The sequence below is a fragment of the Perca flavescens genome, chromosome 5, assembly GCF_004354835.1.
Source record: "Perca flavescens isolate YP-PL-M2 chromosome 5, PFLA_1.0, whole genome shotgun sequence".
Lineage (NCBI taxonomy): Eukaryota > Metazoa > Chordata > Actinopteri > Perciformes > Percidae > Perca > Perca flavescens.
The window spans coordinates 6,521,852-6,546,859 of record NC_041335.1 but is presented as its reverse complement, the minus strand read 5'-3'; the positions used below and the strand labels follow the sequence as shown (position 1 = coordinate 6,546,859).

The 25,008-nt window shown below is 40.4% G+C and overlaps 1 protein-coding gene across 1 annotated transcript in view; it reads left to right on the top strand.

The window, feature by feature from the left end:
• The window catches only part of zmat4a (zinc finger, matrin-type 4a), a 238,844-nt gene that overhangs the window by 76,800 nt on the left and 137,036 nt on the right, over positions 1 to 25,008 (top strand). Inside the window, exon 3 of the mRNA XM_028578250.1 lies at positions 4,114 to 4,203. Coding sequence (XP_028434051.1) covers positions 4,114 to 4,203 — 90 coding nt within the window. The remainder of the gene's footprint in view (positions 1 to 4,113; positions 4,204 to 25,008) is intronic.

Genomic DNA, 25,008 nt, shown 5'->3' with positions numbered 1-25,008 from the left:
CATAACCTCACGGTGCCCCTTACCTAGCTTACAGTAACATCTCCTTTTTCATTCTTTTCAAACCTTTTTTTGGCTAAATCTAACTGTAAAGACTGCTAAACGTAACTGTCATGTGAGCAATCGTCACATAATTCAGTAGGCTATCATATAAATTGTTGTGCATAGGTTTATCATACGATATCATATCAACCCGTTCGTGAGAATGCGTTGCCTTGTTCAGGATTCCTTTGGGAAGCTTCCGCACTTCTCAATCCTAGCTCATCCCAGAAAAAATAGGAGCATCGGAACATCCTGAATGATGGAGGACCCAATCAAGTTCTGGGTCCAAGATATCAAAGATTTAAGAGTGAGGAACGATCAAGTAAGGAGACTGGCATGTACCCTGTAGGAAAATGTTTGGTTTATGGTGGAGTTTGTGCCAGATTATTGGAATATTGCTCCCGGGAGCAAGGAAGCCACTAATCTTGCCTGGTAAATAATCTGGCAAATGAGCCCCCGTAAAGCCACAGTCATTTTTATTTATTAATTTACCAAACAAGATATAATGTGTTAATTAGTAAGTTTAAGAGGTGCTGGTTGGTTGATTTTAACTGTTGACAGAGCCAGGCTTGCTGCTTCCAAAACTGAATATTCTGACCACCCACATTATCAAACTATTCTTTAATGTGCAGCAGTTAGTCCAAGACAGATCTACAGTAGCAGACTCCCTGGATATGTTAACATTGCCGTGACTCTGGGCAGAGTGCAAAAACCAATTGTAATTGCATATACAATAATATATATATATAATCACAATTAAAGCAATTAGCAAATAAGTTGAATTTTAAATGTGCAAATATAAAGGCCAGTATACAATAGCCCTATTGCTGCAATGTCCACTGTAAGATGGTGAAGTGGAACATTTCTATCCATTTGGGGATGGAGTGTTTGCTCTGCAGAAACCCAAATAGCTCTCTGCTGCAAAGAACAGATGTCACCTCAGTGTCTAAAGGTACTTTAGGATGACATAACAAAAATAATGCGTTTGGGAACCAGTGCAATTGTTTGCACGTTTAAAAAAAAGCTCCGATATGGTTTTCGTTGGTGAATCAAAGCCCAGCCTGCAGCAAATGGTGCCCCTGTGGTAGCTATTGGCAGTGACCTCACAGGAAATTGATGTTAAACTGTGATTAATTGTCTTGTCCCTGTGCACCATGATGTGGGATAGCATTTTATATATTTCATATCATTATCTCTTATCCCATGGCAAAAGAGATAAAAAAATCCTATTTTTAGCACAGGAACAAACCATTTGAACAGTACAAAGAATACTATTAAGTGGTAGGTAGGGGATAGAATCTGAATTTCAAATGCTCTTATTTCTCTTCTAGCAGAGATGTTTCATACATAAAGCGAGCATGTTATATTCAACGGATAATGAAATATGAACTTTACATTCCCAAAATACAAGTAGAAAAGACTGGTGTTTTATATAAAGGCAAAAAAATGCTTTGTTCATTTGAACAAAATGTCTCATAATCAATGCAGGATTACTTGTTTAAAATAACAGTTTTATTTAGTTTTAATGCTATGTATATTTCATGCTTTTCAAACTGGGTAATTTTTTTCCTCAAAGAAGCAGCAGAGCTCACGTTGCAGTATCTCTGCCAAAAAAACCAGACAGGCACGACAAATAGATTCCTGCAGCCTCACTCTCAGCCCAGGCAAGGGCAAGGCAAGATTGGTTCATCTGTCATGCCCTTGTGAAGAGATGCCGGTGGCTGAAACACACCGGGCACCTGTCCACACTCCTACATGCTTCACTAGACGCTATCTTGTAACTATAAACTCTCATCTGTGGCTTCCCCACGACGATTGGTGCAATGACAATATCACGGAAGCTTTCCCCTCCTCTTTCTGTATCACTTCTCTTGACATGCAAAGCCTCTCCCTGTGAAGCAGAATAATGTTCAGATAAACTAATCTGTCCTTCCAAATCCTGTCGTGGCTGTGCAATCAGATCCTGGGGGATCGATGGTCTGCTGGTAAAAAAAGGCTCTTGCTTCACCCTCAGTGAGCCGAGCACTCATTATCAATTAAACCCCTTGGCAGGGAGTGGCAGTGTGCACTTCATTTGACAGTCTTTTCCTGTTATTAATGGGACCTCTACCTGGCACAAACGGATGACAGATCTTTGAAAAAGGAGAGTGTATTGGAAAGGGCAAGAAAGGCAAAGGGCCATGTTCAGGTAGAGCAAAGATTCTCTATAACTCAAGATCCGATTGTATGAAACGGTCCACACTTCCTGTCTCCTAAACAGGCGCGGCCTCATTTGAAAGTATAGTGAACGTTGTGTGGATGGATAAAAAGTTATATTTGCATAATTTATTAATACTTTACTTTGTTAACATTACATATTTACAAAACTAAAATCCATATTTAGCAGTACGAAAATGAGTTCTCAAACTTAAGTGGAGGTGTCTGAGTTGCCAGATTTCGTGAGTTTGTTCCTGAGACAGAAACAGGTCTGGAACAAAGTTAATTTTCTCCTAATGTGTCTGTCTAAAAAAAATAGTGTCAGAATATTCAGGAGCTATGTGGCTTGTTCAAAAGGTGTCCAATATTTACTTTGATGATTATGGGCCTAAATAACCGGTCATAACCTGTGTTGACGTTTACTTCTCCCATTGGAATGAATACAATCAGGACCTGCCGCTAGTCTCCTAAAGAGGTGTGGCCGTGGCAAAACCCACGTGACACAGATACAGGAAACTACTCTGAGTTGGCATCACGACTCTGATCGTCTCTGGGTAGAAGATAGAGTAAATCATTTCCATTACAGATTGATATGACACAGCCTTGTGCTCTATAAGCAGATTTTAACAGGGAGTTAACTGAATTGTGTAGTGTGTAGGCACTAAACAAGTTTTTCATTACAATATCAATAGTACATGACGGTGATTACACAGTGTTTATACTCTACAGCAACAGGGTGCTGACTCCACCAGCCTTATCACACATTCTAACAGGTAAAATCATAAAAGGATTGCGCAGATTTGTGGCTCACTAAACCTGCACAAAAAAGACAAAAAGAAATGTAATGTGTAATTCTCAAAGCAACTGCAAAAGGTGAAAGTCACCCCTAACTGCGCTGCCAAGCAGATATATGGCGTCTCGGTGCTCCCCTGCTATTTGTATGTATATGCATACATTTGGCACAAAATTTGCCAAATGAGCCTCATTGCTAAAACAAATTCATGAAGATCAGCAATCAATTCAATTTAATTTACAGTGTCAAATCATAACAGAGGTTATCTCAGGACACATATAGAGCAGGTCTAAATTAGAGCTGTCAATCTTCCTCTATAATAACATTCAAATTCCAGTTGTTATTTTTTTTTATATTCAAATAATATTCAAATAATTAATGCTCAAATGCAGCATGTTGTTAATATGGCCTTGAAGGGGACCTACGTCATGGCGAAACTGAGACTAGCTGTTTCTGTCTGCTTTTGTTGCTAAACAGGTAGTGTACAGTGGGTTTTTAGAGCTGTTTTGATGAAAACAGCTGCCTGCTGTGTTAAAAAAAGACACTAAGAACAGTGAGAGTGAACCTAAACAGTAAAGTTGTGGACCAGACAGCTAAACAGTGAGCTGAAACTCACTTTAAAGCCGAGCGGAGCTGCAGATTCAGGTGATAATTCTCTGTAGGTTTGTCATTACTGTAAAAGCGACTTTCATATTGTCACATAGTTTTTCCAGTCATTTGATACAAAAATATGAATTATAGGGCCTTTAAAAACCTTGATTTTGTATATAATATAATATAAAAATCTACTCTCCTTGGACCCTGCCCCCTTGCTCTCAATGTAGCTAACATAGTTATGGTTCTGTGTGAAATGTGCCAGGGGGGAGTGAGGGAGGGCATGGCAAATGATTATTAAAACATACTTTAATTGTGGCATGTATGCTCTATAAAGTGCCTTCTAATACATTCAAGAAAAAAACACAACACAGCTGGCTGCTCTGTTTGATTGACAACTGTGGAGACATCATCACTGGGAAACATCAAAACAAGAATCTACCACTTAAATGACTTTATTACTAACTTTTTTGTCCTTCTCTCTCCTTCAGAGTCGGAAACACGCCAACAAAGTCCGGCTGTATTACATGCTACATCCTGTGGATGGAGGCTGCCCTGCCAAGAAGCTCAGAACAGACAATGTGAGTCCTGTGTGAATTATACATCTTGTTGTCCGCATAGTTTCATCTCAGTGTCAGCAATCACTGAGTAACATGCACACATCAAACCACTGAACTCCACACTCATATGGAAACCTTTAATATTAATGGATTTTCCTCCTTTCCTAAAAACTGCCTGAACCCCCCCCCCCACACACACACACACACACACACACACATACACACATTTTCAGAACAATGCAACAGTGACGTTGCTGTGGTTTGATGCTAAGGGATGCCAACCGTTCATTAAATACAAAGACACATTGTGAGGTGTCTGGCCCTCCCAGCCCTCCCTGTCATGCAAATTGGAAGGACATGACATGTTTAAGAGTCACAATTATGTGGCCTGTCACTCCCTGCTCAATAAGTGTTTGGGTGGTAATGTGTGTTGTTTGGTTCTGTTGCTCTATGCCTCCACTGGGGAAAGACTAAAACAAGTTTTTTTACATCCACTTTGCTGCCCCTGCAAGCATCACAATGTTGAGATTACATGGTGCATGTTGAGATTAAAGTGCACATATTATGCTTTTTGGATTTTTCCCTTTCCTTTGATTGTGTTCTATATATCTTTTGGGTGAGGCTATTTGCACCCCTGGTACTATTAGAAATGAATGCTATTCGTACCCTGGTGAAATTAGAAATCAATGCTATTCGTACCCCGCCGGTGCACACAGTAATGTGTTCTATTAATACCCCATCTGGTACAAATATCAATGTATGCTATTTGCACCCCTGTGCATTTACAGTACCTTGGCATATATTTACACACAGTTATCCATACTACTCATGTATTACACCTTTTTGGAATATTATCGCCCTGACATTCTTACCCTAACCATAACTAATCCCACTTCTCTTGCGTAAACCTAACCAACCCAACCAGAGCAGGCATATTCATGAGTCTTCCCCTACCACCCTGCAAAAAAATGTTTGCGTTCCCCACTAACACAGAACCTTTAGGGAACATTGGGGAACGAACCAAAAACTAATTTGCGGGCCCTGACTTGCACAATTGCATGCAAATTATCTAATCAAAATGAAAAAAACAAACCTTTGGTCCAGACTACCAGACCAAAGCTCAGTGTTCTAACCACCCACCTATAAGTTCTTACGGAATGTTGTATAACTGTTTACCACCTGGTGTCTTCAAGCCGCGGTTGCTAGGTAACCATACTGTATACAAAAAATAGGTACTAACCTATGGTACTAACTAACAAACTAACGGTTGTATGCTTTCACTGAAGACAGAAAGCGCAACTGTAGTATCCATTTTCCGCTAGAAATTAAATTGTTATAAACTTTAAAGACAAAACTTTCCTAATATGCCAGTTTCTGCGGTCCTGGAAGATGAATTTCGGTGCACGCGAGCAACGTTTTTTTGTTGTTACGTCACAGGGTGTGAATAGCTCAGCTGTGTGGCCGAGGCTATTTGTACCGGGGCTGCAAATAGACACTCCGATATCTTTTTTTGTGCATGTTATAGGTTTACAAAGTGAAAAAGCCCAAAGTCCACCCCAAAGGGACTTACCATCTCCAACAGAAAACACTGTTCACAATCTGCTCCAAACAGCTCTTTTGTAGTCCATCCTTTACTTCCGTGACAAATGTCTGCTCTGCCTTTGAGAAAATGAAAGCTCAGATGGGCCAATCTGGAATTTTGCTCCTTATGAGGTCATAAGGAGGAAGGTTACCTCCCCTTTCTCTGCTTTGCCCGCCCAGAGAATTTGGCCCACCCATGAGAAAGAGAGAGACATCATGGCTTTCAAATGAGCAAAGTGGCAGTTGGTCAAGGCCACACCCCCACCCTCCACCTTGCCCCCCCCTCTGTCTTCCTCAATAGCTACAGACACAGAAATGGCACATACTAAGGAAAGCTTGTTGTGGGACTGGCTATAGTGGCTGTAATTCTGCACCAAGGCTGAATTTCGGGAAAGAGACTTCAGATACAGTATTAGGGGACCACTAAGGCCTATATAAAAGCATCCAAAGAGCACCATTTCATGGGACCTTTAGGGCTCTATCTTGCACCCAGCGCAATTGACTTTGTACACCGACGCATGTATCATTCCTATTTTGCACCTGACGCACAGCGGACTTTTCCCTCCACAGACGCACGTCGGTAAATTAGGGAATGAATTTGTTCTCCCGGGGGCAGTTCAGTGAAAAGAGGAGGCGTGTTCAGGCGCAAACGTTCTCTGGTGCTATTTTGCAGTTTCAGAAAACAATTCCGCGACTGAACAGGAAAAACCTGGTCTAAAGTCAGTGGCGCGTTATTCAGATGATATCTAAGGGGCGCATGCTTGGCCATAATGTACCGTGCGCACAACGCGCATACACTTTGCTTCCCTCATCTACACAGACGCAGCAGTTCCTATTTTTTGCAAACCATACATAATTACAAGGAAAAATATTACTGACAATGCGCTTCAGGTGTTTGGATAGATCAGTCCTCAAAAAGTCACAGCATTCTTTGTGGCTTGTTGTGTTTTACACAACGTTTCCATGAATCATGGATGTGTTGATGACATAAATGAGGAAATATTAGAGGAGTTAAGGAGACGTGATGTTGAACTACGGTGGGATTGGACACTTGAGGGCCCGGGAGTGGCAATGCGCGATGTGCTCCTGGTGGAACGGGTGGACGGAGATGGAGTTGGGGGAGGAGGAAGGGGCACAACAGGAGCAGGTGGTGCGTTTGGAGGCCCACGCTCCATGGCTGCAGCAATCCTCTCCAGACTTGAGGAGATGCGCCCGAGAGGCCGCAGCAACATCGCCACCCGGTCAAGACGGGCATTTATTACTTTGCCGCATCCCGGACAGCTCCCGTTGGCGTGCGCCAGGCAAATCCGCTGTCATAATAGCAATCCGCCATGGAAAAAGCACGCCTGCTCTTAAAGGGAATGTGAGATGACGCTCTGATTGGTTATTTTCACGTTACGCCCAAACCACACCTAGCTACTTCAGACCAACCCATTTTAGATTTGCGTCGGGCGCAAGACTCATTTATCCCGCCGGTATAATAGCAACAGCGCCCGAGATCCGCCCACAAAGCTACTTGTGTTTTGGGTTTCATACTTGCGTTTCAGATCGTTAAAATAGGGCCCTTAAGGTTGGCATGGTGTGATGGAGGAGGTGAGGAGAGGCTGGAGGGGATGGACTCTGGTCTACACTTTGATAACTGGGAGTTTGCCAGCTATCAGTCTGGAAATCTGGGCTTCTGAACCAGATAAGGAAACATCATCCAGTCTTGCTATTCTGTCTCTGTTTCACTGTACATTTTGATCCCCTCTAACCAATCACTCTATACTCTGCCTTTGTCTCTTTTTTTTGTTCTCATCTCCCTCATCAGCCCTCTGTGTGCCCTGGTCACACGCCTCTGCTCATCTGTTTTTCCACCATTCCCTTTCCTCTTGCCCCTTATTTTTCTTTTCCTTCCTTTCCTCTACTGTGTGTTCCTTTCTCTCTATTTTCCTATGCTTTCATTTTCTTCCCCTTCCTCTACTCTACTCTACTTCCCCTCCTTTTTATTTCCATTCCTTTCCTTTTCTTTCCTTCACTTTCCTCTCATTTCCACTGTTCTTTCCTGTCCTACCCTTTCCTCTACTTTCTTTTCCTTTCCATTACTTTCCTATTCTTTCCTTTGCTCTCCTCTACTTCGCTTGTTCAACTTTTCCAGCCTTTCCTTTCCTCTTCTTTTCTTTTCTATACTTAAATCTATGTTCCACCGTCCATTACATTACTATCTTAATCCTTTCCTCTACTTTTCTTTTATTTAATTTCCACAAATTTTCTGTAATTTCCTTTCCTATCCTTTGTTATTCTATCCTTTCATTTCCTTTACTGTCCTTTCCCTCTAGCCCTTTGATTCTCTATACCCCTTATCCATTTTATCCATACGGTTGCTTTGTTTTTCCCCTCCCTTTCCCCTCTTCCTGTCCTTTTTTTCTTCCCCTGTCATAACCGTTCTCCTCCTCTTCTGCATTACCTGCTTTTATTTTCATTCATCATTTTTTCCAAACCTTCCATTTCCATCTGTCTCTTCCTTCTCTTAGTTCTCCTCTTCCTCTCACACTTCACATCATGTTCCCCTTTTCCTTTGTTCTTCTCTTCTTGTTCTTTTCTCTTCCCTGCTCTTCTCCCCTCTCCTCATTTTCCTTTCCGCACATTTCTACAAAATGTCTTTCTGTGTCTTTGATTTGATTTTTTGCAATCTCTGCGACACAGAAGTCTTGTACTCTATCTCCTTCACACTGAAACCATGTGGGATCAGAGTGATGAGACTCGAATGTAGGAACATGGTTGTCTCACCTCATCATTCTTTCACTCTCCTTATGCTTCCTATTAGAGGTTAGATCGGGCCCAAAAAATCAAGCCCGACCCTACCCAAGCCCGTGTACATTAACTATAATTATGAGCCCGAGCCCAATTTAAACCCGACAATTTTTTGGGGCCGTAATAACTGACGTTCTCAACTACAATTCCGAGTTGTTTGAACTACAGAAAGAATCTTAATGAATAATGCAACAAGGACGAAGCATGTAAACTACGCTGTTTGTTTATTCAAAATGGAATGGATTGCATATGGATCCGAATGAAGAAATGTAAAAAAAAAAAACTCTCGGTAGAGGTGGGTATATACAGTAGAGGTGAACTCCTTGACGCAGCGGCCATGGGTTCGACTCAGACCTTGCTGCATATGGTTCCCCCTCTCTCCCCCTTCATGTCTTCAGCTGTCCTATACAAATAAAAGGCCTAAAATGCCCAAAAATAATGTTTAAGAAAATAAAAATTAGTTTAGTGTTTAAAGTTTAAAGCTCTAGTGCGTATTTTCTCCCACCCCCATGAGGAATTCTAAGTAAGGTTATTGGCGTGTCCACATGATACAAACCTTCCCAGATTGAAGCCCCCCCCCCGGCTTGAATGTAACCGACGTTCATTAAAGGTCCCATGACATGGTGCTCTTTGGATGCTTTTATATAAACCTTAGTGGTCCCCTATACTGTATCTGAATTCTCTTTCCCGAAATTCAGCCTTGGTGCAGAATTACAGCCACTAGAGCCAGCCCCACAATGAGCTTTCCGTAGTATGTGCCATTTCTGCGTCTGTAGCTAGAGCTTGAACAATTGCCACTTTGCTCGTTTGAAAGCCATGATGTCTCTCTCTCATGGGTGGGCCAAATTCTCTGGGAAGGCAAAGCAGAGAAAGGGGAGGTAACCTTGCTCCTTATGACCTCATAAGGAGAAGATTCCAGATTGGCCCATCTGAGCTTTCATTTTCTCAAAGGCAGAGCAGGATACCCAGGGCTCGCTTTACACATATCACCATTTCTAGCCACTCGGGGACCATAGGCAGGCTGAGGAAACTCATTAATGTTAAAAAACCTCATAAAATGACATTTTCATGCCATGGGACCTTTTTAATATCAAAAGGTTACACACTAAAGCTTTAATGTTCATACCAAAATAACTACATCATGATGATGATTTGTGTAGTCATGTTTTGTCAGGTCTGTCCGCAGGAACACAAGCGAACAACTTTATAAAATGCTTGTTTCTGAATTGAGTTTGGATTGATTGTGGCTATGATATACAGGAGATTCTCAACGCTGATGGGTTTTGCTGACACAGCGTCTCGTGTTGAAAATGTTTGCGTCATTTGTGTCGAGTAATACGCATAATTCTCACCTATTTGCGTCATTGCATTGACTTCTTATGTAATCATTAGCATTTGGTGTGAACACGCCATAACAGAAACTACGTTTTCATATACTAAATATTTCTGATCGCTGACGTCAATAAAACTAAGCACTCCCTTCACGTTTCAAAAATCTTCTAGAGGTTTAGTGGATATAATACCCCTCTTTCCTGAAAATGCTGGAAGTTGTGACGGTAGTGATTGGGAAAAAAACCTAGGAAGGAAGTTCTATATTACCCTCCCATTAAGGTTAAGGGAAAGTCAAAGTAACTTTAAATACGTATATAACTATATAACTTATAACCTTTATTATACAATATGGGTCAAGCACCACAAACATTGGATCCTACAACTCTCATAATGCAACTCAGTAGTGTCTTTTATGACATCATTAGGGTTATTTTTTTAAACATTGGACGGCTGTCTTCAAAACCAAAGAAGACATTATACAACTGTTTTAGAACTCATTGTGAAGACTAAAATGAAGGTCATGTGTAAAATCAGTGGGGTGCCCCTTTAAGTAAATGTTTAGGAGTACACTTAGCGAAATATGCTTAATCTAGAGTGTTACATTATTATATTATTTTAATGTTGTTTCTGTGTTGAACCCAATCAAATGTCAAAATGTTAATTTGCCTCTGAAATGTCAAAAAGGCAAAGTATAAAGTAGCACAGAATTGGAATGCTTAAATAAAGTAAAAGCCCCTTTAAAACTGTTTTCAAGTACAACAGTGAGTATGTTTACATGTACACCAATATTCCACTATTATATATATATATATATATATATATACCCCTTTGTGTATGGCTGTCAGGTAGAATGTGTGTCTGCTTTAACAGGCACTGCAGGGTAATTGGTTTCTACATGAATTCAGCTGTTTTTCCAGAATCACTGTCCATACTGCAGCATCACTGAGCAGGGGAGTTAACAGGAAAGGGCTCTAGTCGAGTGTTTGATGCTAGTTCATGTGAGGTGACCTTGATGGCTTGTATCATCTAAAGGCCTTGGTGTGGGGGAGGGTTGAGCTCAGTGTTTCTGTGCAAGTCTATGATTTAAAAGGTCTGGGAGCTGCTTTAATCTTTTTAGAGTGAGAATAAGCTTTGAAAGAGTATGGCAGCAACATAAAGATCAGGTGGTTGACAAATAGGATGATTAATTAATACAAATGACTCCTTCTATTCACAACTTATTTTCAGTTCTGTTTTGAAATATTATCCTAGCTCCTGGTGTCACAGATTAAAGGAGATCTTTTATATACTATATTTCCGGATCTTCGGAGTCTCTGCATCTGTGCTCTGCTGTCCAGCCTGTTCTCACAAAAGGCATATGAATAATACAATTTGTTAAGTAATTTTATGTGGTATAACATATTTTTTTTGCTTTTCGCGTATCATTTTATGCCATGTAGTCGCACCGGGTTTTCAACTGTAATACCCATCCACGTCAATTTACACACTTGGAGCCACTACTCTGGAAGTGAGGAGACAGGGGGTTTTGCTGTATAAGACCGTGACAATCCTTTTAGCAAGGAAGTCAGGTCAGCATATGGGTCCCAAAACACATAGTCTGGATCGACAACAGTTCATTTACTGGATAGTTCCCCCGCCGCCGGATGTTCCGCCGGATGTCCCGCCGGATGTCCCTCCCCTTCCACTTTCTTTGTGTTGCCATTCTAAACTCTGGTTGCTTTGGGAAACAACAACAACCTCCAAGCTAGCAAGCTACACACTGAAAATGGCAAGTTCTGAAGAAAATTTTTGTCCATATGGGAAAGGCCTGTATGGTTCTTTTGGAGAATGATTGTTAAGATTTACAAAGAATACATTTAAGGTATTTACTCTCTAACTGGGACGTTTTGGAGCCTATTGGCAGGGAATTGCAATGGACAAAATACACATGGTGATACACTTGTAAGAGCAAATTACATTTAACCATGTATCCAGCTAATTTAAATAGCTCACGTTACTGTGTTGTGTAAACAGTTAATTTCATTTAATATTTTATCTGGCGTTTACTTAAGCGGGTTGCAAATGTTCCACCAAAATAAGTTCCTTCCTGAGGCCATTTTACAAATCCACAGTCTTTGAGAGATTAGCGCCGCCCCAAATAATTGTGATTGGTTTAAAGGAGTGTGTGGAGGGGCCAGACCTTACTCCACAGCACTGTGGAGATAGGTCTGGCAATGCGATGGGAGCGGAGTTTGTGTCCCTGAAGAAGTTAAGGGGAAAACACAAGACTTTAACCCAGAAAATGTGTGTTCACGTCCCAGAAGTACTACTTAAGGAGACCAGTGTTTTTAACGTTGTTTTGTTGCCTAGACTTAACTGTCCTATGGCCACATGAGAGTCACCTTTTTGTGGCTAAACATAACTGTCACGGCCGCTGTCGCAGCCGGTGACCAGTACCCTTCTCACAGGCATCTATTGTTGGCTAAACCTAACTGTCACAACCGCTTATAGCATAATAGGTCTCATTTAACACACCTCTAAGGGGATCTAATAAGCATTATCAGCAGTCCTTGTATTTGTCAGTAAGCCGCTGATCGTGTGTTAAAGTTAAGCTAGAGATAACACTAAATGTAAAATCCTGTATTTCTGTCAGGATGTCAAATCTTAGGAGAAGAAAAAAGACATCTAAAGGTTAAGTCTGGAGATATGGAGATCATTTTATTATTGCCCTGTCTGTTGCACTTAAACCCCAATCCCATTGGTTCCTTAGGGTTGGTTCCCACTGAAGATGTGTCATTTACTTTGGGTCATTTACCCATTTTCTTTAAAAAGTTTCCTTAAACATTACTTAAACAGGAGAAAATAGTGCATTGTTAGTAGAGCATTTTTTCAGCCTTAGAATTGGTGCTCTAATGAGTATATCCAGTATGTGGGATTGAGTCAAAATAAGCTACAGTGTGCTCATGTTAAAGAAGGAGGAACATGTAACCCAGTGCAATAGTGTAGCTCATTGATGTATTTTTTAATAGTTTTTGGACAACAACTCTGATATAGGCTTTGGATACAGAAAAAATGCTTAATTGTTAAAATACATTCATTGTTGTTTTCGGGGGTTTGTTGACAGATAAAAAAAATATAGAATATCACCGAATGTATTCTTTAGGAAATTTAAACATATTGCTGTTGCATTCAATGCTTCCTGCTGTTACTTGAGAAGCTACTAACAAAACTTGGTTGGCGTGGTTTTGTAAATTATCAGGACACCTGGGTGCTGGGTTGTAGTAACACATTGTAACACTGACATATAAAGACCTGTATGTGATCTGCTCTGAGCCTCCTCTTTACCTAATTGAGTACTTCTCATCCATCCATCCATCCATCTTCGTCCGCTTATCCGGTGTCGGGTCGCGGGGGGAGCAGCTCCAGCAGGGGACCCCAAACTTCCCTTTCCCGAGCAACATTAACCAGCTCCGACTGGGGGATCCCGAGGCGTTCCCAGGCCAGGTTGGAGATATAATCCCTCCACCTAGTCCTGGGTCTTCCCCGAGGCCTCCTCCCAGCTGGACGTGCCTGGAACACCTCCCTAGGGAGGCGCCCAGGGGGCATCCTTACCAGATGCCCGAACCACCTCAACTGGCTCCTTTCGACGCAAAGGAGCAGCGGCTCTACTCCGAGCTCCTCACGGATGACTGAGCTTCTCAACCTATCTCTAAGGGAGACGCCAGCCACCCTCCTGAGGAAACCCATTTCGACCGCTTGTACCCTGGATCTCGTTCTTTCGGTCATGACCCAGCCTTCATGACCATAGGTGAGGGTAGGAATGAAAACTGAACGGTAGATCAAGAGCTTTGCCTTCTGGCTAAGCTCTCTTTTCGTCACAACGGTGCGATAGATTGAATGCAATACCGCACCCGCTGCGCCAATTCTCCGACCAATCTCCCGCTCCATTGTCCCCTCACTCGCGAACAAAACCCCAAGGTACTTGAACTCCTTCACTTGGGGTAAGTACTTCTCATGCATACTTATATTATTGCACATTAAATGCAGAAATGATGATCTCTAAATCATTATCACTTCATTTCTTTGTGGTGCAGCTATAAACTTTAGGCAAGCTTTCCAAGTTCCTGACCTCACAATAATTTCCTCCCTTTATATCAGGATGTTGCAATCCTTTCAACTTCAATATACACAAAATGCATTGTTATAAATCATGACATACAGTATGATTATTTACAATTATTTGTTTCATAGTTGATTCCCATGAATATAACCACACTAAGGGTAGGGGGCCATGTTTGATTACCTTTACTTGATTGTGCATTTCAGCTAAGCTTCCAGACTGCTGAAGATGTGGACTTGTAGCAGCTGTGGACATGTTTCCCTAATCGTTCTTGACAGATAAATTAAAGTGTAAAGGAAAACACAACTAATAGGATTAAGTCAATGACCATATAGTCTGTGACCCTATTCAATAAATCAGCCTGTATTAAATTTGCCTCAGGATGTATTTTGTCTCAGCTGATGTGTTAGTCATATCTACAGCTTACATATCCCAGGATAAAGTTTGCTATAGCTAGAACATACAAAGCCAGAGCTATTTTAAAGCTCCCATATGGTAAAAAGTGATATTTCTGTTTTTTTTTTTAAATTATAAAGCAGGTCTAGGTTATCATTGCTGTGTCACAACTATGCTATGTATAGGTAGAAATTGCTGCTACAGTGCCGTTATAGTCATTCCCCGGCTGAAATGACAGTACAGAGATTCAAAGAGTTCATATGTGGAAGACTTTGACACACTGACCAATCAGAGCAGACTGGGCTTTTTCGGGAGGGGGCTTAGAGAGACGGGCGCTAAAACGGAGTGTTTCAGACAGAGGTTGAATACAGGTATATTCACACAGACAGTATGAGAAAAATAATGTGTTTTTTTAACATTGAAACACATAAAATGTTCTAGTAGGAAGCCCAAACACCTATTAAAACTACACTAAAGTGAATATCATTAAATATAAAAGCCTTGTGCCTATGTTTAATTCAATGCAAATGCTGCAACTTCAGGATTTCTTCTTGTCCGTTGTACTCAGTTCTATCCTAAAAATAACTATCAAGTTTACTTCTGTGACTGCAGTGGTAAACAGTAAACATGTCTTTATTAGGCATCCACCAAACTCGTCTTCAGCCACAGTACTTTCCATGTGACACCCATTGTTGACGGAGAATGTATTGCTTGTAACGAGATGTCATCCACCAGGACAGCAGCCTTCAAATCTGCCCATAGAGACATGCTCCCATCTGCGTATCACAAATCAATTGCCGACTTCAGCTCGCTAATAGGCACATGGACCTCTGTAGTATGGGGACAGAAAAATCTATGGGTCGTGCAGTTTGATACAGAATCAAGAGTGATAGCCAAGGGAGGGGTTTGTAACTGATAGAGCAACTCCTCTGAGCTTCACGGCTAATCAAATTAAATAAACCTTGGGGCTAATATCTGTTCCAGGGGAGACAGACGGCTCCTGTTTCATTGGGAAGGGAATGAGGGGGTGTGTGGGAGTTGTGAGTTTGGGGGTTTACTATCCTTAGCTGTTTTCTGCTACAGTTGCTCAGCTTCCCCTCTGAGAGTTCACTGTCTGCAGCCTCTTGATCTGTCAGGTGTCATTTATTATACTGTATATTTGGATAATGTACAGTTTTATACCCAATATTTTACATTGCATACATTAATGTTTGAAAACAAAGCCACGGAGCATTCACATAAATAAATGTATTTATAACTGCAATATCCATAGTTAAATTTAAGTATTGCATTTAGCACTTCTTTTTACAGAATGTGGGTCAGTCACGGAGGGACATATTTGTTCCGCTGATGGTAGGGCCTCAAGGATGTCTACTGGTCAGTTGGTTGGCTGCTATCGAATTTGCTTTGGCCTGTATGAAGTTACAAAATGGGAAAGGTTTCAGGTATTCATGGTTTCAGAAGTAATGGTCCCAGGTAATTTTCTGCATTAATAATGACAATGACTTGTAGTTGGAGGACTTTCAAGGCTTTGATGAACATGAAACTCTCGATTTAATCTTCAGCACAAAAAATGAGCAAAGGTGTTAGAAAATCTTTGGTTTTGGACAAAGGTGCAGAGATGGATACCATATATGCAAAATCCCCGTCTTGTATTCCAGCTGGAGCACTATGTTGCATACCATAACCAGAAATGACCGTACGATTCTACAAAACCCCAGATTGTATTTTTTACATTTTTAGCCATGGTTGGTCCATCACTTTGGTCTTCAATGAAATATGTCAACAACTATTTGATGGATTGCAATGAATTTTTTTACAGACATTCGTGGTCCCCAGAGGATCAGTCGTACTGCCTTTGCTGAACCCGACCTTTAATCTAGCACTACCAGCAGGTTGACATTTATGGTTTTGAGTGAAATATCTCAACAACCATTGGATTGCCATGAAATTTGGTACAATCACAGTGTTTCCCACAGATTAGGAAAAAAAACTGAGGAGGACATGCAGTTGGATGCTGTCCTCCTCTCCTACTTCAATGCCTAATGAATCTATGTCTTTCTCTCCCCTGTCTTTCACTTGTTGAAACCTGAAAATATTGTAAACAAATTAATAACATAACTAATTACACTGGTCGGAATGTTCAGCTCTGTTTCAGACTGATACCTCCGGTTAACACTGGTCCTCATCCTCAACACGTGCCTTTTTCAGTCGCGGAAAATACTTTTCAATACTCATCTGGATTGAAGCAGCAAACATTGAGTGTAAGAGTAAAAAATGACAACATTATTTATAATACGTTTATTTAATTCACAGCTGCTACATATAGTGTTTTGACCTCGACAACCCAACTGCATTTTACCACAAACTTTCTAAAGCAGGCATAATCGCTTGTTTGCTAAGAGTCGGGTCGGTGATTGTGAATGTGTGATCGTGTAAAGGTGTTCACGAGATAGATACCAACCTTTCGTGAACTTGTGAATTTCAGACGACAGAGACAGATGCTGAGTGCACGGTGGGCTCGATGGTGTTTTAAGCCTGCAACGTCGCCTTACAGGCAGCTAACCCTCACCGTAACCTTAAACATAACCTTGCCGCGCTGCCTGAAAGTCGACATTGGCGGCTTAAAACACCAAACACCGCACGGTGGGAGGAGTTGTGTGTGTGTATGTGAGCAAGACACAAGTAACAGAGAGACAGAGGAGAGCAGGGAAAGGAAATGCAGAAGAACGTATTTTAAATAGCGTTTTAAAAAAAACTAAAACGCAATGTGTGGCGGCTGGTGATGTTAGTGAGGCTCACCACCACACAATAGTCTATGTGTGGGAAACACTGAATCATTCATGTCCTCTGCAGGATAAATTGTGATTGTGGCCTGACTTTAATCCAAAACCATCAACATCTTACTTTGCACGGCAGCTGGATTCTCATGATATCGCAAGATCACGCGAGAATATTTAAAGCCTAGGAGGAAGGGGAACCTGTACTGTTATAGTTTCTGTGCTTTATGTGCTTTGTCTGTAATTTTTCTTCTCTTAATCCACTCAGAACACAACATAAAAACTAGCTTGAATATTAATATCCATTTATTTAATATCCTAAATTTGGGGTAAATGTATTGTGTAACTGAATACTAAATAATAATCCCTTAAAGGAACACGCCGACTTATTGTAACTTTATGTTATTCACCGTAACCCCCAGAGTTAGACAAGTCGATACATACCATTCTCATCTCAGTACATGTTGTAACTCTGTCTGACGCCCCCAGCGCTAGCTCAGCCTAGCACAGATCCAGTAACCGGTTCCAAATAGCCTACTGCTCCGAATAAGTGACAAAATAATGCCAATATGTTCCTGTTTACATAGTTACATAGTCACAGCGTGTACAAATAACAAGGTCACTATGCTTTTACTATCTAGGAATTGTTGACTCTATTACTCCTACTCTCTGCTCCTCACCCCAGGGCTTCAGGTGCTGCGAGCAAATCATTCCGCCCAAGTAGCAGAAGTAGCAGTGCTTCGCCTTTCTGAGAATATAGTTCCCAGTTTGTATACGGTTAGAAGACGGCTGTGTCTCATATGACCTTGTTATTTGTACACCCTGTGACTATACAAATCACAACATGTAAATAGGAAAATGTTGGCGATATTTTGTCACTTATTCGGAGCAGTAGGCTAGTTGGAACCGGTTACCTCCAGGATCTGAAGATAGCAGCCTGCTACACAAGGGCCACAGACTTTGAACAACAACCCCTTTGCTTCTCTGCTAAAATCTCCTTCTTATCTAACTTAAACATGAACACGAGTCTTGTTCTGCATCTTCGCTTGTTTAACAGGCGACCAAACAAACATTACCCGGATGTAGGCTACAGCGCAAGTTTACTTTGTCTCTCGTTACCTACAGAGTAACTATCAGGGCACAACCAGTACGGACTCAAATGCACAACTCCAGACAGAGTAAAGTTCACTAACGGGTTTATTCCAAAAACAGGTAACAGTGTCCAAATCAAAATCCAAGGGTGAGGTCCAAAAAACAGGCACAAGTCAGAAAAGGCAGAGGTAAAAAATCGCTAGGCTAAAGACAGAGTCAAAACAGGCAACAGGTCAAAAACTAACTAGAAAAACCTACCTGAATGCTGGAATGTAGACACTAAGGTTCTAGACAATCTGGCAACTAAAGCTTGTGAGAAGGGGACTATATATTCTAATACCCCGTTTACACGTATGTGGTTGTTTTGAAAAACTGAGACATTTCCCTTCGTTTGTGCCCTTCGTTTACACGCAAACAGAGAATGCATCTCTAAAAACGGTTCTTTCTTAACGGCATTGACGGCATATATACACAGGTACATGTAAACGTTCCATTCAGGCACTCAACTCAGCTAAGAGGAGGTGATAGCCCTTGCATATAATTACCCCTGTATTTATTTATTTATCTTTTTTTCTACTTCTTCTTATTATTATTATTATTATGATTATTATTATTATTACTATTATTATCTATTGCTTGAGTTTTTATAGTTATTTTTACTTTCATTATGTCTCCAACACAACTCTGCTACTATACTACTACTTTTCATTCTTTAACTCAGGCTGTAGCTGCTGTTTTTATTGCTGTGTTAATTGTTGTGTGGTGGAATGAGAGACGGAGTGAATTTCAAAATAAAACAGGAAGTGACAAATATAATAATGAAAACAAACATGACATAGACATGGGTGTGAAACGTGACAGTAACGCTGGCACTTTTTTTTCTTTCTTTTAATAATACAAAACTATTAACACTACTGGTAAATAAAGAAAACACACTGACATTATGTTTGAATACAGAAGGGATGACTTAAATGTGATTTCAATTGGACTTTAGAAAAACTTCTAAACCACCCTACTGTACATTAAATGTGTTTTGGCTTTTGAAGGATGACAACATTTGTGATCAAACCAGGGACACATTGTTTCATCTTGGTTTTTTCAAGTGTCACAATACATTTATGTCGAGTCTGCAGTCTGACCTTAGGCTCTTGGTAAAAGGGCACATTGCCTCGATGGGGGAGGGCTCCACTTAAACAACACAGATGTGATGCGACCAGGCTGTGCTTATAAGGTGGCAATGTCTAAAAATACACTCACCAGCACTGCCTCCAGAGACTGGGGGAGTGTGTACGGCCTGGCATGGCCAGCCGTCTGGACCTGGTTGAGCTGATGGCATCTGACAACTGTACATGCTGCTGGTCATGCTAGTCGCTATTATAACCTGCTCTTATGCGGGGAGGGAGTGTCAGTCAAATAGTATGTTCTTGGGGTTTTGTAGTTTTGAGGCCTAAAATGGTTAAATAGCATGTTTTATGATTATAGACTCTGGTTAAGGCAGATTTTGGGACCAATCTGATTAGGTTGAGATGATATTCAGATATACAGAAGCTGCTGAACACAAATTACATTCACGTAATATTTTGTTTAAAAAATAAAAGAAACCTGGGAAACAAACAATGAGTAAACATAAACCTGTTCCATACAGTTTTATGTTTATTCATTGTTTATCTCCCATTGTTTCTCTTGCAGTTTTGCCTGTTTGCCTGTTCAGCCTGTGGTTTTTACTCTGAGTGGTTTCTAATTTGTTATTGCAGTTCATTCAGTCTTCTGGCCAAATGTATAGACAGCAGCTGAATTCAATCCAAGCATTCTTATGCAAATTATCAGATATCAGATTTGGATAGCTGTATGAGAATTGCACATGTCAGCTTTATGTCCTCAGTATGCAAAACAGTTTGAACATTCGCTTAAGATAGAAAGGCTTTTTGTCAGTATCAGTGCTAATGTGTGAATTTGTATATTATACATGTAGTGAAATGATGAGCGTGTTAATCGATTAATAATTGGACAGAAAAATCGTCTGACAAATTTTATATTGTCAGTCATTCCATGTAAAGCCATGTAATTCATGTAAATTGAATTAAACACCTTTAGATTTTTTGACTTTTTAATTTTTTGAAATTGTCAAGACATTACATTGTGTTTTGGGAATGATTGTTGAGTAATCTTGCAATGAACACCAAAATAAAGACTACCTTTTGTATGAAAACATGCAATTGATTAAGAAACAGACTTAAAAAGAGTAGCTTCTTATTGCATAAGTGGTGCAGGGGTGTAGAAGATTAATTGAAAGTGGTTTGGAGCGAGCACTCGCATGTCACTAAAGCAGAGTCAGCAGCTGGCACGCGCCTTGAGTGAAGTTTTAAACAGTCTGTTGTCCTGAGTTAACCATCCATTCCGCTGGCCCTTGCCCTGCGGGTCGCGGTCCAGCCAGAAATGAAACAAGATAAAAACAACACAAAAATAGAAATACAATTAAATAACTATATACACCTTTCTATTATACAGATGTGTCCATAATGGATAATTGCACTGGCACAGGATAATCATATCCTATACAACCAATGTGTTAAAATGTAATTGTTTACTAGTTAACTAAGTTTCTTCATAGACCTACCCTCTCAATTTTGCTCTCAAAGTGCACCAGATTGATGCATTTGACTTTAAAATGTACAATGTCCAGGGGCATGCTCTCCTCAAATTTTCTTCCAGTAGAGCAAGCCCCTGGACCCCCATTGAGGGTAAAAATTTAGAAGTCGTTTTTTTTCATACTGCAATATATGTGGCAGAAAAATAAAAATTGCAATACCAGTGTTTTTTGCAGCCCTGCATGAAATACATATACACATAACAATTGTCCTTTAATCTTTTATTAAAAACGTTTCTATTTAATGAACAGGATTTGTTATTCGTTAACTCACTTTGTAACAGCCTTGGTTTGAAAGTTCTGATTAACGTGCATTCCGGTTCACAGAGTAATGCAAAATGATGTGCTTTGTATCACTGTAAGAAACCACTGTAGTCAAACCTTATAGGCGACTGTTGGAGATCACCAAGAAAGGTATAGACACAGGTTTAGCTCACAGCTGTAATAACACCACCTCACAGTATGATATCCTCTTGGATGCTCACAATTGCCTTGGGGTGCCTTTAGCATAGATCCCGAGGTCCTGAACATCCATTGAATTGATGCCTATGCTTATATTAAAATTAAGAAATAAACTTGAAATGCAATTGACAGTTGAATGTAAACCAGGAGAGATTGATGTTTGATGAAATCCCCCTGCACAGATGCAACATGAGGCAACACTTTTAATCAAGAAAACAACACTCCACTTTTACACTTTCACTCCCAGGAACCATCACAGCTCTTTTTCTGAACACAGGGGACATGCTTTTATTTGTCTCAGTATGTTGTATGAAAGTTCTTCGATTGTACATTAGATGCTTTGTGCTGCCTTATTCCCAGGGTTCTGCCCACGTCAATATGGTGATGGTAGTCATCGCAGTACACAGCACAGGAGGAGACTTCATTCTGACACACAGCTGCATAAGTAGGGTCTAATGATGCCTACACAACATGGTATTGATTTGGTTTAGCATGGCTCAGGGCCGGCTAGGTTCCTTATACAAGCCTGTTCATGCATATTACATACAATACAATGTTTGCTAACTGAATACATGAGCTTTTGACAAATAAGCTCTTTGATTAATGTACTGTTATACTATGGGTACATTAATTCAATTCAATTTTATATTTAGTATCAAATCATAACAAGAGTTATCTCATGACACTTTACAGATAGAGTAGGTCTAGACCACACTCTATAATATACAAGGACCCAACAATTCTAGTTATTCCCCCAAGAGCAAGCATTTAGTGCGACAGTGGCAAGGAAAAACTCCCTTTAGGAAGAAACCTCGGACAGACCCAGGCTCTTGGTAGGCGGTGTCTGACGGTGCCGGTTGGGGGTGTGATGAACAGTGGCAATAATAGTCACAATAAAAGAATATGGAACAGTGACTGGAAATATTATTTGTAGTAGTTCATGGCAAAGCAGGGCGTTACAGGATGTAGCAGGGCACAGCAGAGCTTGGTTAGTAACAAGCTATAACAGAATAATTAAGAGAGACAGGTTAAGGGCGAGAACTCTCCCCAACCGGATCGGGCTGTACTGGCCTGCCTCCCTCTACTTTGATTATATTATTCATTATATGGTAAATTATGCTAACGACTATGATGAGAAGCAGTTGAGCCGGGCTAGGCGGATGCTGCAACTCCTCACTCCCTAACTATAAGCTTTATCGAAGAGGAGCGTTTTAAGTTTACTCTTAAATGTGGTGACGGTGCCTGCCCCCCGAACCCAGACTGGGAGCTGGTTCCACAGGAGAGGAGCCTGATAGCTGAAGGCTCTGGCTCCCATTCTACTTTTAGAGAATCTAGGAACCACAAGTAACTCTGCATTCTGGGAGTGCAGTTCTCTAGTGAGACAATAAGGTACTATGAGCTCTTCAAGATATGATCGTGCTTGACCATTTAGAGCTTTGTAGGTCAGAAGAAGGATTTTAAATTCAGTCCTAGATTTTACAGGAAGCCAATGCAGAAAAGCTAATACAGGAGAAATGTGATCTCTTTTCTTAGTTCTTCTCAGAACACGTGCTGCAGCATTCTGGATCAGCTGGAGAGTCTTAAGGGTTTTATTTGAATTCATGGACTAGTTTTTCAGCATCGTTTTGAGACAGGATGTTCCTAATTTTGGAAAAGTTTTGAAGGTGAAAAAAGGCTGTTCTTGTTCTTGTTTAGCTATAGCACTGTCATCTAGTGTAGAAGCTTTTATTTAATTTCATATAGTCGGGTAGTAAGAATTTAAAAGTTATTAGAGAATGGTCTGATAATAAAGGATTCTGCTGAAATACTATTAAATCTTCAATTTCAATGTCATATGCCAGCACAAGGTCGAGAGTGTGGTTAAAACAGTGAGTGGCCTTATGCACACTCTGACCAATTGAATCTAGTAGTGAGTTGAAAGCAATACTAAGGCTATCGTTGTCAATGTCCACATGGATATTAAAATCACCTACAATAAGTACTTTGTCTGATTTAAGGACTACGCATGATAAAAACTCAAAGAAGTCAGATAAAAATTCAGAATACGGACCTGGAGCTCGGTAAACAACAACAAATATAATTGGCTGTAATATTTTCCGTGTTAGATGTTGAAGATTAAGAACAAGGCTTTCAAACGAGTTATAATTTAGTTTAGGTTTAGGATTAATTAACAGGCTTGAATCAAAGATGGCTGCAACTCCCTCTCCTCGGCCAGAGCCTCGTGGTATTTGAGTATTAATATGACTGGGAGGAGTGGATTCATTTAGACTAACATATTATTCATTGCACAGCCATGTTTCAGTAAGACAGAATAGATCAATTTGATTATCTGATATCAGATTGTTTACTAGCACTGCTTTAGAAGACAGAGATCTAATATTTAATAGTTCACATCTCATTTTCCTATTCTGTTCTATCCTTGCAGTGTTAGTTTTAATTCCAATTAGGTTATTAAGTATAGCACCTCTTTTGTTTACTTTTGATTTAACTGATCTTAGTCGGGGGGACAGACACCTTGGTTTTTGGGACTATGAGTGGGGGACTGCTCCAACGGAAGCACAGAGAAACGCGTAACATTGCACTTAGATTACTCATATCAACCTTGGGTTGTCATGATTTATGACCAATAATAGACTTAGCAACACACATTTTGTACCCTGTTGGTTCAATTGTAGCATGGGCCATAATAAACTAAGAAGTTCACTTTTGAGAGAAATGTTGCTGATTCAAATCCTCACAACAGCTGAAAGAAGGAAACCTGAAATATATTGTCCCCTACCTAGAATTGCTGTTATAGTGCCCTTGAACAAAGAATTTGCTCCCATAACTGCTTCCATGGAGCTGGCCTGTTGCCAACAGTAGAAGACTATTGTTGCAACAATGCTACATGTTGATGTATAGCAGGTACTGTATTGTGCCGTGTTTGCCATCTTAGTTAATTGTGGTAGCATGCTAAAATTAGCAAATTATCAGTAAACACAAAGTACAGCTGAGGCTTATAGGAATGTTATTAGTTTTTCGGGTATTTGATCATAAACTTAATTATTAGACAAATAAGAATTTTGACCTGATGATGATGCTATATTGAAAGTTAAGATAACCATAATTGTTAAACTGTATCCTCTTGGGAGCATTGATGAGAGTCTGACATTGTCATGACATTCTATCCTGTAGCTTTTGATACGTTTCACTTATAACACTACTGATAACCTCATGTTGGAGAAGTCAGGATGAAAAAATTCAGTAGGATACATCATCATGTCAATCCATTGAGTAGATGTTGAGATATTTCACAGGATAAGTGAAGACTTTGATCTGGGAAAATGGGAAAAGTGAGGGGATCACTAAAGTCATTAGGATTCATCCTCTGGGGAAAAAGAGAGCGTGGCCAAGCAAAAGGCCGCCAAGACAAGAGTAAATCTTGGACTGGCTATTAGTCGTTGTCAATAGCTTCACAAACTAAAAGGCTGCAAGACAGACGGCGAGCTGGCCGTCTTGCTATTGGACTAGCAGTGGACCAGAAATATTAGCTTTCATGAGTAATGTAATCATAACAAATGCACGTGTACAGCTGTATATATGTTTGACAGCGTTGTTTAACTGAATTGCACTCTGAAATTGTAGGAGGTTGCTTTAAAGTGAAT